The 16,934-nt window shown below is 33.0% G+C and overlaps 2 protein-coding genes across 2 annotated transcripts; both read right to left on the reverse strand.

The window, feature by feature from the left end:
- Window positions 1-4,715: 4,715 nt before the first annotated feature.
- LOC145571905 (uncharacterized) lies at window positions 4,716-6,424 on the reverse strand. The gene is made up of 3 exons (XM_081630933.1): window positions 6,265-6,424; window positions 6,056-6,118; window positions 4,716-4,986 (listed from the first exon to the last, which is right to left on the reverse strand). Exons 1-3 carry the CDS (start codon window positions 6,400-6,402, stop codon window positions 4,870-4,872), a joined length of 318 nt encoding a protein of 105 aa, XP_081487059.1. The 5' UTR covers window positions 6,403-6,424; the 3' UTR covers window positions 4,716-4,869.
- Window positions 6,425-11,172: 4,748 nt separating this feature from the next.
- Window positions 11,173-15,587, reverse strand: LOC145570278 (ferredoxin-thioredoxin reductase catalytic chain, chloroplastic-like). Its single transcript, XM_081629316.1, has 6 exons — window positions 15,314-15,587; window positions 14,202-14,314; window positions 13,501-13,550; window positions 13,340-13,411; window positions 11,609-11,669; window positions 11,173-11,491 (listed from the first exon to the last, which is right to left on the reverse strand). The coding sequence occupies exons 1-6, from the start codon at window positions 15,408-15,410 to the stop codon at window positions 11,447-11,449; spliced, it is 438 nt and encodes a 145-aa protein (XP_081485442.1). The 5' UTR covers window positions 15,411-15,587; the 3' UTR covers window positions 11,173-11,446.
- Between the last annotated feature and the right edge of the window lie 1,347 nt (window positions 15,588-16,934).

Consider the following 16,934-nt stretch of genomic DNA (forward strand, 5'->3'; position numbering starts at 1 on the left):
AAAGCCATAGGAAAATACAGAATTTCCGACGGCTAAAGCCATAGGAAATTTCCTACGGTTATAAACCATCGGAAATTTCCAAGGGCTTTAACCGTCGGAAAATCCTGTATTTTCCTATGGTTTTTGGGCCATAGGAAATTTCCTATGGCTTAAAGCCATCGGAAATTATTAAACTCCGTTGGCTAAAGATCCATCGGAAAACTGATTTCCGACGGTTTTTTCATCGGAAATCTTGGAATTTCCGACAAAGGTATTTCCGACAGACATTTTCCGATGGAAAACCGTCGGAAACCAGTTTTCCGATGGATTTTGTGATATTTCCGATGGAAAAATACCATCGGAAATTAGCCATTTTCTTGTAGTGAGTTCTTTTGGACATTACCAATTATTGATTTATAATTCATTAATATCTTGTTATCTTCTTAATTGGTAGTAAATATGAATGTGGTCTTCATCAGACAACCACAATTCATGTTAACTAGGTTTGGTATAAAAGGTAACTAATTTATATTTACTATAGTGGTTTGCTTTATGTATGCATATACTTCAATATTAGATTAAATACTTTTAGAGAAACTAACAATTTTTTTTTTTTTTTTTTTTTTTTTTTTTGTGTATTTCCTTGTTTGATCTCAAAAAACTTAGATTGGAATTTAAACCTTATTTATGAACAAGGAATTTACCAAACATCCAAAAGGGATTTAACTGCGAAAACAAATTAATTAATTATTGGATATAGTCATAAAATGTTGTGGACATTACCAATTTTTAGATTATAATTTGTTAATATCTTGTTATCTTTGTTGTCTAAATAGTTTGTATCTATCTTGTGACCCAATGGTTGTATAGTAGTTTATATAGTCTCAACACTGTTATTATTCACATTTCTAAAATCTGTAAATTTGTAAAAAATAATTTAAGTGGAATAATGGTCTTAACAATATTCATAAAAGAGAAGTCTTATTTTTAATTAAAAGGGCTAAATATGTACATATAATTTGTTTGCCACACATGATTTTTACATAATGATAACCACTTGATTTTGTCGATATATCCTATGATTTTGTAAAATTATTGATTTTTATCACGCCTAGAATTATGGTAATATATATCTTTAATAATGCAATAAACAGGAAATGTTTGATAAACAATCGTGTAAAAGAATTTAAAAAGAGGATAAAATTTGGTAAATAGAATATTAATAAATCTTAGGATAATAGGTGATTTACTTTCCCTCAAATTTTAGATATTCCTGAGATTTTGTTATTTCTTCACGCAATTTGGTTTATAGAATATTAACAAAATCTTAGGATAATAACTTACGTACTTTCCCTAAAAAAAAAGATAAACTTAGGAAAATACCATAATTTAATTAAGGTTTATAATTTTAAATCTATCTTATTTTTTTAAGGAAATACTTTAAGTCTTTCTTTTCTAAAAAAAGATCAGATTCGTCAAACTCAATAAACTTTCTTTTTTAGGTAATAACCAAGTACACATAAGTTAATTCCTGAGCTATAAACAGATCACAAAATTCACACTTGTGTTCTACGTATCAAACAAGGTTTATGAGAAGAAAATTTTAAAAAAAGATTGCGTCTTCTTCCTCTAATCGATTTGCTCATTATATATCTTTGTATCCTAAAATTGCGTCTTCTTCCTTTGATCGATTTGCTCATTATATAGGTTTGGACATTAATTTTTGTTTTTTGGTTTGTGTAATTTGAAATTCAAACCATCTTTCTATAAGGTAAAAAAAAAAAAAATCATGTATTTAAAGCAACCAATCAAAATTGAAATTTAGATTAACAATGGAATGTGTTATTTAAGATCTATTTGAAGAATATTGCCTATATGATGGCTGTTGATTGCTTATTTTTAGGAAATATTATTACTAAATGATACATAAGTTATCCCATATAAATTGTCGTCCAAATCTTTTTCAAATATTCTATTACAATATCTAACGTACTATTTAGGAAATAAATCAATGATATACAATAGTGTTGTTATCAGTTATTTTTTATGACACATAAAATATAGACTATAAATTAAAAATGAAACTAAACTAATCAAAAGAAGATACTCTTAGAGTCATAGTACTAACCATTGGGTGAAAAACTAGATACGAAAAATCACATTTAACATGTAACGCTATTTTGACAAATAGGAAAAAGAATATTTTCGATTCTCATTAATATAACTAGAATACGTGTATATACAAAACAGAAGCATGATATGTCCTAATTATAAGAAATACAACTAGCAATAGTAGCATGCATTTAGCCTAAATATAAGGGGTTGAATATTGACTTTCCTAATTTATAAATACAAAAATATATTTACTATATTTAATAATTTGTCATTGTATTGTTTCAAATAAAATAAAATAAATAAATAAATAAATAAAATAAAATAAAAAAGTTTGCCATGTAATTGCTCACCTCCACGTTTTTTTTCATTTGGTTATTATATGGGATTCGTCCAATATTAGGATATGACATTACTTATATATTTAGAATTGGTCTCAATCTCCTTAATTATTGTTAAATTATAATAATAACCAAAGACGGTTCATTATTTTAATTAATAACAAACTAGTATCCAAGTAATCTAACCATTGGGTCACACGATAGATAAGAAGATAATCATCTAATTTGACAATTAGGTTGCCATTAGAATAGCTCTAAAGGTGGTTTGATTGAGAGTTAATTTAATTTTGAGGAATATACATACAGAATTCAAACCACAATAGCTGATATATAAGTGATCATTGATATGTACATTGTGACTTGGCTAGTGAATGAGGATTGAGGACCGCGATCCTATTTGCTATCAATTAAGAAAAATATTAGAATATTAATGCATACACATTATGAACTAATAATTAGCAATGTCCAAAATAATGTATGGTCGTAGATCAAATAAACATTAATATTGCGTTTTATAGGTAATGTCCTTTTAGCATTTGGGTTAATGCCTTATATGCAAACAGAATTGAAAACTATATCTTTTTTTTTCGGATCAAACAAGTATTCCAAAACAAAAATCGTTGTCTTCTCCAATTTGCTCAAAAACCCAGATTTCGAAAAATTGTTATTTTTTTTTTATTTTCGCATACATATAATGACCGATTTTGCATCCCTTGTTTGCGATTATCCAATTAACATATATTGTTTTAGGATTAAAAACAATCCCGTATTCATACATGAATCCAAATTTCGAATGAACTCTTCACATATAATATGTAAATCGATGCATATTTTCAATTTTCATTGACGTGCGAGTGTATTTACGGGACAAAGATTACCATAATGGTGGTTAATCTCATCCATGGATGAACAAACTTGAAGAACAATGATGAATAATGAAGAACATTGATGAACAATTTTTTGATTATGATTTTTTTAATTTAATGTTATTTTTTTTATTTAATTAAAAACTGATTTTAATAAATAAATTTCGAAAATTATAAAATAATTTTTGGAAATTCAGTAATTATATTTTAGAAAATAAAAATTGAATTAAAAAAGGAAAATACTAAAAATAGTGTTTGACCAAGGTTAAAAAAAATTAAAAATTCGGCCAATGATAATTCAGTATAGTAATGGTCCAAATAAAATGGACCACAGTAGAAACATCCATTCACTTGGGGATGGTATAAGATGAACAAAGTTTTGTTATTATTACTGACTTTTTTGTGGACATAATATCTTCTTGCTGTCGTTAATAGTTGAAGTATTGCCAACTGATAATGAATGTTTCATGCATTTACAGCAAAGTTGTGTAATCTATCATGCTCAACATAGTAATTGATCCATCATCATCAAGACGGCTTTTCTTCCTTGGTCTGTGTTGACAGAACAGAACAAATAATAACAAAGTTTATTCACTAAACTCACAAATCCTGATTAGATACTTAGAGCAGCATAATTGGTAGAGCATAACTTAAGTATGGTCACAAAACACGAAGATAAATGACTGAAAATTATTGCCATATAAAAGTAAGTAGATATCAGTCTTGTCTAATTCCGTGTTCTATTCCACACAAATGCATAATTGTGATCATAACCTCACCATGTCACAATCAATTATTGTAAGTACATGCTATTCCAAAATAACCTTTTCTGTGTGGCTCTGCCTGCTCCAACAGGAGTATTTCGACAATCTTGCCCATTGAAATCAAATGAGCTACATCAGGGATCTATTGAGATAAAATAACTGGGGTACTTCCCAAATAATTGGATCTCTATTGATTGCCCGAGCATTGATAAACATTCGTGTTCCCACATTACTGTCAAACCCATTTATTTCGATGTCCTCCAATGACTATCGAAAGATCAACAAGGTCCTGGAAGGTGCAGCCTAAGTTAATCCTCAATTATGAAACGTTTGTTCCTCACATGCCCTATTAGGCTAATACATGTGTCACAGTCTTAAGTGTTTTAGAACTGGATTGTACAGTGCAGTTTTGCTCGGCAAGGTTGCAAGCCTTGTGCAGATGAAAAAGGGCTCTTGGTTGTTGAAGCAATAAGCACTTGATTTTCAAATTACAAGTAACACAAGACACAACACAAGCAGGGCTGATAAATTCAAGGTTGCGATCATCAAAAAAAAAAAAAAAAAAAAAAAAAAAAAAAAATATTGGGATGCTTGACAAAAAAGTGATGGCAGAATATCATATATCTAGATAGGCCTAACAACACAACATGAACATAAAAAAAAAAAAAGGCAACAATGGGAAGGAAGCTTTGATTCTCATTCATTAATCACCGCTTCCTAAAGAGTTTTATTTTGGAATAACAATCTAGAATGATAAACACCAACTTTTCTACTTCAAATTCAAAGCATGAGGCAACATCACATAGACTATGAATTGTAGTTTCTGAACGCAAAAGGTACATACAAATTCAGCCGACTAAAGTTGCCTGGGCATTGCCTCCTAAGTAAAGCTGAGAGAGCCTGTAGGATTTTCTTCCTTGGACCCTGTTGACAGAACAGGACATGTAAGAACACAACTTTCCATTAACCACATCATAAAATTTAATACACTCAGAGAAACGGAATTGGGATGTGACAACATTCTTTTGCAACCAAGTATTTGCATATCATCAACTCCCAGAATGTCATATGATAAAAGCTATACTTTAATATGTAGCAAACAGTTAGGCAGGAGTATTTCACGAAGAAAGGTTTTTAGTTTTTACTGTCAAATTTAAATATTCACGAGGGCTAAAAGCACAAGGGAGAAAGGTTTTGACATCAGAGAGTCTCAAAAATCTTACCAAAGGGAAAGAAAGAATATTAGCATGAGATATATTCCTGCAGCAACTGCTGAATGATGATAAGTGATAAGCATCTAATTAACACTAAGGTAAATTTGAGCACCATATGTCAGTTCACTTGAGAAAGTTGCTTAAAGATACTTTGTCTAGATCTATATGTTGGTAGTAATTATGAAGTTTTTTATCATCAATGGAGATGTTGCAAACAAGATGGATCAAAGAAACAAGACAATAATATTAGCTAAGGTTTTCTCTTAGTTAAGTTTTTAAGTAAAAAAATTTAACATTCTATTGCTTCGGTTGATTTTAGTGAATTTTATGTTTATCTTACGCACTCAGGATTTCAGGTGTAACAAAATCATACATTTGAAGAGAAAATGAAAATCAAAACAGAACATGGGGCATTTCACCGGGGAAAAAAAAAGGGTTTCACAAATATGTTGTTTATTTTGTAATTCAACATAGTTTTCATATTGGACTTTGGTTGATCGGCTAATGTCATTATCTTGCTAGGACTAGTCCTTAAGGCTTTGCAAAGAATCCGATTAGTATGTTATCATTTGTTGGGCCAATTGAAGCAAGCAATTAGAAGACGGCAAGTAAAGCTGAGGTAGTAGAGATGGAGAAGCAACAAACTCCAGAAAAATAAAAAATAATAAATAAATAAATAAAAACAAAGAAAAAGGAAAGCAGGAGATGGCTTGGCAGAAAATATCATTACTTGTGACTACATGTACGTATTTTGCTAAAAAGATAGTTGAGTACAATACCATCAGAATTCCCAGATCTTTCAGGTCTTTTTCACTCATTAGCTTCAACGCTGACATATCTACCTGGACATAAAATGGGATGCAACCCTCATCAGTATGTACAGTTAAGTTCAGATAATAACTGCGGAAAAAAAAAACACCACCTCCTTCAATGGAGTTATACTGAAGGAGGTGAGTATTAGGAGTTTTGCTTAGTTTATTGGCAATACCTCCTCAGCCTGAAAATGGATAGTGTATTTCCCCAAACCAAGTGAATTCAACCACCCTGCAACAGTAACAGGTGCCTCAACCTGCACAGAAGATCGGAAATAGTTTGAGCATAAACATAAAGTCACAAACCTAAGCATTGACCTGATCAGAAAGCAAATAAAGCTCACCACACCCCCAGATAATTAAGAACAAATAAACAACCATTTGCATAATGTTTGAATAATCATATCCCAACAGCTTCAGAAATCCAAACTTTAAAACATAGAAAAGGTGTGAAACACAAAAGAGTTGATCCTATCATCATTCAGTGGTTTCCTCAAATTTTAGATAGAATTGAAGCCAGCAGAAAAGAGACTAGTATTACCATGGACAAACTTCTAGGCAAGAACCCACTTGCTGAAGGAATTAGAGCCATAGGTCTAGTCCTTTCTGGATCCATTCATGTCACCGTCTGTGCTGGTACAGTTGATCTCGGTGGTCCAGATAACGAATGTCTACAAGCATATTGACTACCTAGAGGTCCAATAGATCTTATAGATGTTACTTTTTGTAATTCTGTTTTATGAGTTGGAGGCAACAAACAGCCAGAATTATACGCGGACCTTGTAGGAGATCTTCGTCTTAAATCATCTCTAGTCACAGTAGGAGGAGGAGTTTCCAATGAGCCCATGTAAGCTAAGGCTCTAGTGGCTTCTCTATAAGGATCTCTCTGAAAATTCCCATCGCTTTGAGATTGAAGGCCACGCTGCAGCTCATAAGAGCTTATGGCTGACCTTGCAGGTGCACCAGAAAATATTCTTTTAAATTTTCTCCTATGCTCATTACCACGAGCTGTGGTATGATTTTTACTGGATAGCCTCCTCCGAATCAATTTGTGTTGGAGATCATTTCTTTCAAGATGAAAACCTTCAAAACAGATAAGATAATAAAATCATTAATGGACATTGTCTGTTCTGTAAGCCGTCATATATATTAGTTATTGTTACCAATTTCACCATCGCAATCCACATTCTCTTTAGCAATAGCTCGCAGTCTGTAAGTAACAAAATAGAAACTGCATCAATGAACTAACAGAAATTAACAGACTATACACACAACAAACAGAAACTCATTCATTCACTAGCCTAGATTACCACCACTGTCACTGTGTATGCAGTGCAGTGTTTATAAATGCAAAGAGAACAAATTATTATACACTAGTCCCAAAGCATCTAAACACATAGATAACAACAACAAAAAAAAGGGGAAAATCAGAATCATCCCAACACCATAAGAACAACCCTTATGGTTGTAGTAGGGACTTGCTTGCGATTATCAAGGGTTCCTAGCTAATAGCTTGACCATTGGAGCTAAAATATGAAAATAGCTTGGGACAGAGGTGAGATATTAATTGAACCTTCAACCTATTAATAATGGAATGATGCCCCTAACTACTAGAACATCTCTTGTATATTAAAAATTGTTAAGAGAATATGAGAATATTATTCATAATTATCATATATTATAGTTTCCTTGATTATAGGCCTTGATTGACACAAGATAATATGTAAAATATCTTGTGATATTATCCAGTGTATTCTAGGAAGCTATGTACTCTATATATGTTTTTGGGATGAATGAGAACAACTCATATGCCGATTATTCATTGGTTACCTTCACATATGGGGCCGTGCAAATTAATGTTCTTGTTAATGTTGATGATCCCATTATATCTGGGAATAATTCCGCTACTCTAAGGGCATTCAAAGCATATCTTAGTGACTGTTTTCATATGAAAGATCTTGGCACTCTGAAATATTTTTTGGCATAGAGGTAGTCCGCAGTTCTTTAGGTTTGAAAATATGCTCTGGATATTATTTCAGAGGCAGGATTATTAGGTTCCACGCCCGTTGGCTTTCCTATGGAGTAAAACCACAAGCTTGGCCTAGCTAGTGGTTCCGTACTTTATGATCCTGAACCATACCGCAGACTTGTTGGCAGGTTGATCTATCTAGCGGTCACTAGGCCGGATTTAGCCTATTCGGTCCATATTTTGTCTCAGTTCATGCAGGAACCAAAAACAGAACACACACTGGGAAGCAGGTCTACAAATTAGATATCTGAAAGGCACTCCAGGTCAAGGTATTTTGTTACGATCTGACCAGTGAACTAACTCTTGAATGTTGGTGTAATTCAGATTGGGCCGCATGTCCCTTAACACACAGATCTTTGACAGGATGATTGGTATTTCTAGGTTATTCTCCTATTTCCTGGAAGACCAAAAAGCAGAACACAGTCTCCACAAGTTCGGCAAAAGCAGAATATCGCTCCATGACAAGTGTCACTTGTGAATTAAAGTGGTTGAAGGGTCTTCTTTTGAGCTTAGGTGTTCAACATCCCAAGGTTATTAAGCTATTCTGTGATAGTCAGTCAGCGTTGCACATTGCAAAGAACCCGGTTTTTCATGAACGAACGAAGCACATTGAGAGAGACAGTCACTTCGTTAGGGATGCTATTACAGATGGTCTCATTGCTCCCTCCTATGTTCCTACTCATGCCCAATTGGCCGATATCTTCACCAAAGCACTGGGCAAAGCGAAGTTCGATCATCTTCTTCACAAGTTGGGCATCTTCAATCCATCCGCTCCAACTTGAGGGGGTGTTAGGAAAATATTATTCATAATTATCATATATTATAGTTTCCTTGATTATAGGCCTTGATTGACACAAGATAATATGTAAAATATCTTGTGATATTATCCTGTGTATACTAGGAAGCTATGTACTCTAAATATGTTTTTGGGATGAATGAGAACAACTCAAGCTTTGAGCCCTAAAATCTGACAAAAATGTAATAATTCAACTATTCGAAAATCGAAAGTATATAAACAAATTCACCTTGTATCCTTCATAATCGTGTGAGATTGAAATATGTGGTTATTACTTGCATATGGTGAAACTAATAGCACTAGCAAAACCAAACAGAAGTGTGTATCAGAGATAATTGAAATCTTTTATGATCAAATAGTATACGTGATTGCTCATGTTTATTCAACATCGTATAAAATTATAAATGAACATTACATTATAAAATTAAACATGATTAAAATTCTGTCTGTTAACTTGTGCACCATGATTTCTCCCCGTCCCAATTTTTAAGGCCACATTTCTATTTCGGAATATCTTTAAGTTAATAGTGCACTACTCGTATCACAATAATAAAACAAACAAAAGCACTTATCATTTATCAGATGTACAATCGTGTAAAACAATTAACAAAATATGACCTATTAACGTGAGACGAGGAATACGTAACAACAAAAAGAAAAAATGACAAGTAAAAGAAGTAAACCTTTTAGAATGGTAAGAAAGAGATGGGGTAAAATCTGACCTTTTCCTCTTGACAACCAAATCACAATTTTAAATAGTTACACTCGTAAAATTTAGAGCATGTTTTGATTGACTGAACTTATTAGAACTGAACTGAACTGAATAATTTATGAGAGAAGGAAATCAAGAAAAGAATTAAACTGAACTGAAAATAAGCCGAAAAGAACAGACCCTTAATAGTTAGTACTCTGTAAGTACTCCCTCCGTCCCTTTTTTACATTCCTATTTGTAAAATTACCCGGAAATTAAAGAACTTGGAATAAAACAAAGATCAATAAAACAAAGTACAATGGGAATTACAAGACATTAATTGATGTCTTTGAGAAAAACAAAAATAGAATAATATTTAATGATGCGCATGTCATCAACCCTTTGAAAAGAAAAAGGACCAATAATATTTTTTGGTAGAAAAAAAAGGACCAATCATATTCATTTAAATTGATGCACATGGATTCTGAAAATAAGAGTGAGAATTAGAAAATAAGAGTGAGAAAATAGAGAAAACATCAATTACAAAACAGAAAAATAGGGATAATTTGGAATATTTGGTAAAAATTTACTTACTAAAAAAGAAAAGTAGGAATATAATTTTGAAATACCCAAAAAGAAAAGCAGGAATGTAAAAAAGGGACGGAGGGAGTAGTATTTTAAAAATATAAAATAATACATAATGATGCATATATTTCAAATACTTGTTTTTTTTTTTAGAAAAGTTGTTGTTTGATTACTCCATCAATTGTTATTTTATTGAAAAAGTACATGTGATGACGTGACGTTAGATATAGTAGGAATATTAACCGTATTAAAAAGTATGTACGAAGTAGTTAAAGGCGAGAAAGAATAACTTGGGCTGACATGAGCATATCCCCATTTGATAAAAGGGCATGGAAAGAAAGGATCTTGGTTTATATAACCGAATTTGTTATAGGGATTAGGTTTAGATATTGTTGTTGTTTCTCCTAAAGAAGATATTTAAAAATCATGAAGCAAGAATGATCTTGGATGTATTGTGTGTTACTGTGTTTGGTACATCTTGGGTAAATACAAGTTCATCTATGATATACACAATAATTGTTTATCACATGATATTTTCGTAAATAAATCAATAACTTTTTCTACAAAAACGAGTCCCACAGTAATGATGACCGGATAAAGTTGTTGATTTATTTAAGTAACTTCCATGAGATAAACAATTTTTAGTCTATCCCAGTGATTAACTTGAGCTTCCTCATACATCTCAATGCCAAATTTTCAATGTGCATCACAAGCCAAAAAAATATACACATACACAATAACACAAACATTAGTGAAAAACATTATTCAGAATACACAAACATTAGTGAAATAGAGGATTTTGATTTCTAACTCTTGCTGTCTTGCATCAAAACTATTTGTGGCTACATGCAAATAAATCATTCCACAAATCAATAATATGCCACTTTAAGGCAATACTCCATAAGAATGGCAATTATATTGTTGTTGGCTAGATCATCAAGTGTTTAGAAATACTTCTACATTTTTACCAAATGCAGAAACCCTTAAGAAATATACTTTGGAATTATTGATGTATAACTTTTCTATCAATATATGATAATATGATATGATATCATAAAATGAAATACAAACTCAGATACATGAGTGTGGCTATATACCTTTGATAAGGCTTAAAGTTAGAGATGGCAAGGCTCTCCAAAATAAGAGTATATACAGGCAGTACAGCATAACAGAACAACAGTTATTGGCATCCTCGTGATAATACGTAATGTACAGGCCTACTGAGGCTACGCATAAGAGGCTTCAGCTCATATAAGATCACACATTCTCAGTCACTTCCCGAATTTCATCCAAGGTGATAGTCTGCAAACATGGCAAAATTATACGTACTACGTAAGAAAACTTATAAAGACCAGCATATTCAGAAAATATATGCCTTCATGGAAGAACAATAATGCGCATTTAGGATGTTAGGCTAACCTGATCCTTTCCAGCAAAATCATTGTCAGGTGTCAGGAATAGCATGCAGTGGCACTCTTTCCTGTAAAATTGTCCAGTTCAGTTACTTATAAGCTATGAGCAATGAGTTCCTTGTGTTAGATAAACAAAAATAAACAAAATCCGAGGAATTATCATGATCGAATGACAAGGCTAATCCTCAGAGAGTAACCATAAACATAAACACCACCACCTAGAGTAACATAATGACCAGTTGAGCAGCAATCAGCCATTAAGCTAGCCTTTCTTTATTGTATCCTACGTTAGAGACCTGAAAATGAGAACGTAAATCACAAGCAACTTATACCATAGAGGCATAAATCATCACTTCCCAGCCCCCATTTTCTTTAATAATAGGACACAAAAAGAAGACCCATGATCAGACATTTCTACATCTGCATACTATCATTCAGTGCCACGTGTTTGGAAGCAACTTCTTAGCTTCTACCACTCAGTTATCTTTCTCAGTCTCCGAACAGTATATGCACATCCTTAGTACAACAGCATAACATCAACTCAAATCCATATCAGTTCATAGCACACTTTGTGATACGTACAATTGGTTTGACTGTTTGAGACATTATCCACTTAAACACAGCAGCAGCATATTAGATAAAGCCACTAGTGTTTAGAAGGCATAAATGCTGGTGAATATGTGGAATCCGGTCCCTGAAGTTCAATCTATTTAATTAGGAAACTAGGAATAGTAAAGTTCATCATCATAATTTTTTCCATGGAGATTAGAAGGCGGTAGGAAGAGAATTGGCTGTAGTAGATTCTTTCACAAAACAGGCTATGATGAATCAACACAGCTGCTATACTTATCTCTCCTTTCTATTTAACTGCTATTTAAAATCAATTGAAGGTATCAAGGTTATCAATTCAGGGTATTGTCCATTATCATTGTGAAGTTGGTCCTTGTGGACATCTTACAGCATTCTATTTCAAAAAGGAATGCTGTAAAATTCACTTAAACCTCATTGGTAGACTTAATTAATCACCTTCAGTCCCCAAATTCCCATGACCACACGTAAGAGTAGAGACAGACTGACTAACAATACTCCCGTCAAAAAAAAAAACAAAAAAAAAACTCACCAAAATTAAGAATCATAATCAGAGCATACAGAAATTGCCTACTCAAAGCAATGCAGTTCGTGAAACTCTTAGCTCAAAATGAATACACAATAGCCACTGATTGGAGGTATGCAGAACATCTAGAACATTCAATGGAGGGTGGAGCTGGAGCCATAGAGGTATCATAACGCAACACTAAATAACTTGCTTCCAAAAGTCTTAAAAGTTATAAAGCAGAGAGACTGACAATACCCACCATAGTCACCACCATACACATGCATGTAACTGAATTCATCACATCCTTACAAACTCTTGAACAGTTCATAGGCTTAGTCTCTCCTAAAGTCCTTAAGCTACAAACTTGACAGTTAAATTCCATTGGATCCCTTCACTCTGCATTGCACAGATGCAAATTGGTATTTTGGTACTAATAAGTTATTAAGTAATTAAGTACATTCTCCCTATGACCCCTCCACTATCAACTTCAGTATCTCGAAAATATGAGAATTGAAGCGTCTTGAGTTACTGCATTATTAACTCTTAATGGAGATGACAGAATCATATGTATGCTCCACAGGTTAAGCAGGCATCACTGTATGCAGAATCATCTGCAAGAAAAGTTGATTTGGAGAATCATACCTCTCCCTCATAGGCACACATGGGCAATTCCAAAAACCTTGCTTGGCTTCAGCTTCTTTGTCCTCATAATACCTGAGCCACAGTAGAATCACTTGTAACATCAAAATGTAAACAATCTTGTGAGAAAGTAAGAAAGCTCCGTGAAAAGTAACTGTACTCACCGACATGGACATAGGGGGGCACCTAATGTGTCCCTGTGTTCTGCTAATCCCTGTAAACATCCAAACAGGAAAGTTACATAAAAACTGCAGAACAAGAGCAGTCCGTCTGTGGAGAATTTTACATATCAGACCAGAAATTGTTCTAGTCCCCAACAGATATCTGACCAGATAGATGAAACAAACCTTTTGACATACACTCCTCCAATTCGTATGAATTACTTCTAAAAAAATTCATACATTCTTGTTTTTCTATGATGATCCTTTAGGTAGTTCATCTAAAGTACAATCACCAAGCAGCATCGAAAAAATAGTCAGATCTTTACTGAAACACCAAATATAGTTCACGATCCCTAGTTACATTTCTTGACAAGAAATACAATTATATTAGGTGGCTAATGGCTTCCTTGAATATTCTCATATTCCACATAAAGTTGACTCTATTGGAAGTGGCTCATAATCTACATAAGTATTTGGCATCTTTGATTGACAATCCATTCATATTGGAAGCAAAGCTCTACCTACCATTACAAAACCTTCAACAAACATATTACGTATTAAATTTACCACCCAATTCTTATGCGGTTTCCACGGGGTAATAAATATCTTCTTAAATAGATAACAATCTACAAAAATATAATTGTGAATGAAGCACCACAAAAACAAGAGAAAGTAAACATGGAATATAAGAAGGCAACATTTACCTTGATAACAACAGCAGTGACACTTTTATCAACACAAAAGTATGTATCAGATTTACGACAGAACTGCTCAGAGAATTTCCTCATTACTTCAATAGATTTCTCCGAAGGATCCACTGAAAAACAAGTTGAGATGTCAATAAGTAATTCTACCTAGATGCTGGAATGAACTCAAACAGAAAGATAGAATACTGAAAATAGGTAATCTTCATATATCTGTCAAAAAGAACTTGACCAGCATCTCAAAATGCACAATCCTTGTTAATATCTTTGTACAGTTTATGGAGCTCATGATCTTAATCCTGACATTTTCTCACTGTCTCACACACTCTAGAGTGTAGAAGCCACCTTAAGAATTCCAAGAAAAAGATATTACAACTTCTAACATATAACATACACCGTATTACACGAACAACATTCCCATTCACCCTTGCTTGTTCAAATTTACGCGTCCATGGGAACTTCAAGTTCCATGGGATACCGAAAAAGAATGATTAATTGTCTCATTTCCAATTCCCACATCATTAATCTCATGAACCATTAGAACTTGCTCGCCTACGAGTCTACGAGGCACCTAGGAAGTTAATACATCCCTTATTCATCTATCACACGAAGTACAACTTGCCCATCATTTGTTTCTCTGAGTGTGAAATAACAAATAAGTCATAGACTAAAGTTATTGCAGACATATCCTTAGAAATTGACTTACCAATCAAATGAAGGAATAACAAAATTTACTTCCATTTTCCATGAATCACTCATCTTCATTCCATTACCCATGAATTAAAACTCATACAAATCGAAGTTGATTAATAATTTATAAAATACAATAAATTCAGCAAACAATAACGGCCACAAACAAACTCAATTGATAATTACTCTTCTAACCTTCTCAGCAACTTAACAAAATAACCTCAAGTATAAACAATAAACCATTTCTGGGTTTCATTAATACCAAAATTTGTATTGCTTTAATCGCGCAAATTAACAGGAAAAACTTTTAGAAACGGATGGATATTAAACAAAGTGAATATGATTAATTACTAGAAACAAAATAATTATAAAAATTAATTAAACAAAAGAGAAAATCAATAAATTAAAAATAAATAAATAACCTTGAGCACGAATAACACGGGAGAAGCGTCTGGAAGAAGAAGGAGCAGGAGAAGAAATGGGGAAGCTGTATGCAGTTGAAGCTTGAAGAGCTTTCATGGTTGCTTACTTACTATTTTTAATTTCCCTGATTATTTTATGGATAATTATAAACAATCAATAATTTGGGTTAATAAAATGAGAGAAATTTGGTTTATTTTTGAAGAGTTTGTTCAATTGGATAAAATATTTTGGAAAGAATAAAAAAGATTGTTAATGAGGAAAATAGAAGAAATTAAACTGCGCGCCACTCGTTGGAAAATATCAGTGACACAGTGATAATATATTTGTGGTTATTATTAAAAGGGGAAATTAGTGAGCCACTTGGTTGGGCTTTGGTTGTTTTGGGCTTTTGTTTTGCCTGTATTAATTGAATAATTGTTTTTAGGCCCCAGGAAAAGGAACAAAAAAGTAATTTAGCCTCTTTGATAGGCCCAAAAAATATTCATGAGTAAAAATCTGGCATTGAAAATGTTACCACATATACAAACCCCCACCCAATAGAGTTCAATTCTACTCTGACAACTTATAACAATTGTTCAATCCTATACATATAGAGGATTAAAGGTGTCAAAATATGACCCTAAACAACTTAAAATACACCTGATTTAGATTTTGATGCGCATGGACTAGAGATGGAAATGGATCGGTTCGGGGCGGGTGGATCATCACCCGCATCCATCACCCGCCTCCATTCACCCCACCCGATCCATCCACCACCCACTAAAACATCCACCCAAATCCATCCATCCATCACCCATGGGTAAAACGGGTGGTTGGGTGATAATCGGGTGTACAATATGAGTATTTAAATTAAAAATTATATAACATTTTAGTGTGTCCTAAGCGTCAACGTCTCATCGAAATATCAACTTATTGAATTATCGAATGATTTTTGAACTCATAAACTCATAATTCATAAACATCCAAATTCTAATAAAACTCAAAGCCTTCAAATCCAAACTTAAATTAACAATAACACATGGAATGTTGTATTTTTTGAAATATTCGGGTGATGGGTCGGGTTAACGGATCAGGTGATGGGTGAAAATTGTCCACCCGAATCCGATCCGTCACCCGCATCCATTAATCCGTCAACCGTCTATCATCCTTTTAAATCGGGTTTTTCACCCGTCCAATAAGGCGGGTGGAGCGGGTGGGCGGGTGGTCCACTGGATATTTCCATCTCTAGCATGGACACAATAATTTACTGCTTTCATATTATTAAAGCACGAAGGGAGTAGCATGAATTAAGATTGAAATAGCCCTCTTTCTTTCTTTGACTCCAAGTTTCCCTCCAACCATAAATACATAAAATTAGGGTGTAAACAAGGTTGTATTTAGCAACAACTCAATTCAATAAGGGTATGTTCAATTATTTTTTTTTTTTTTGAAAAACTTAAAAGAAAAGTGGTTGTTGGTTTTCCAAATTACAATATTATGATTAATCAAATTTGACTAAATTTTAGTTCTACATATGACATATATTATGACTTTTAAAAACAAAAAAAAAAAAAAAAAAAAAAAAAAAAAAAAAAAAAAAAAAAAACTACATACTATAATACCAAACGAGCCTTAAATTAA

Source organism: Chenopodium album, chromosome 12 (assembly GCF_948465745.1).
Source record: "Chenopodium album chromosome 12, dcCheAlbu1.1, whole genome shotgun sequence".
NCBI classification, from domain to species: domain Eukaryota; kingdom Viridiplantae; phylum Streptophyta; class Magnoliopsida; order Caryophyllales; family Amaranthaceae; genus Chenopodium; species Chenopodium album.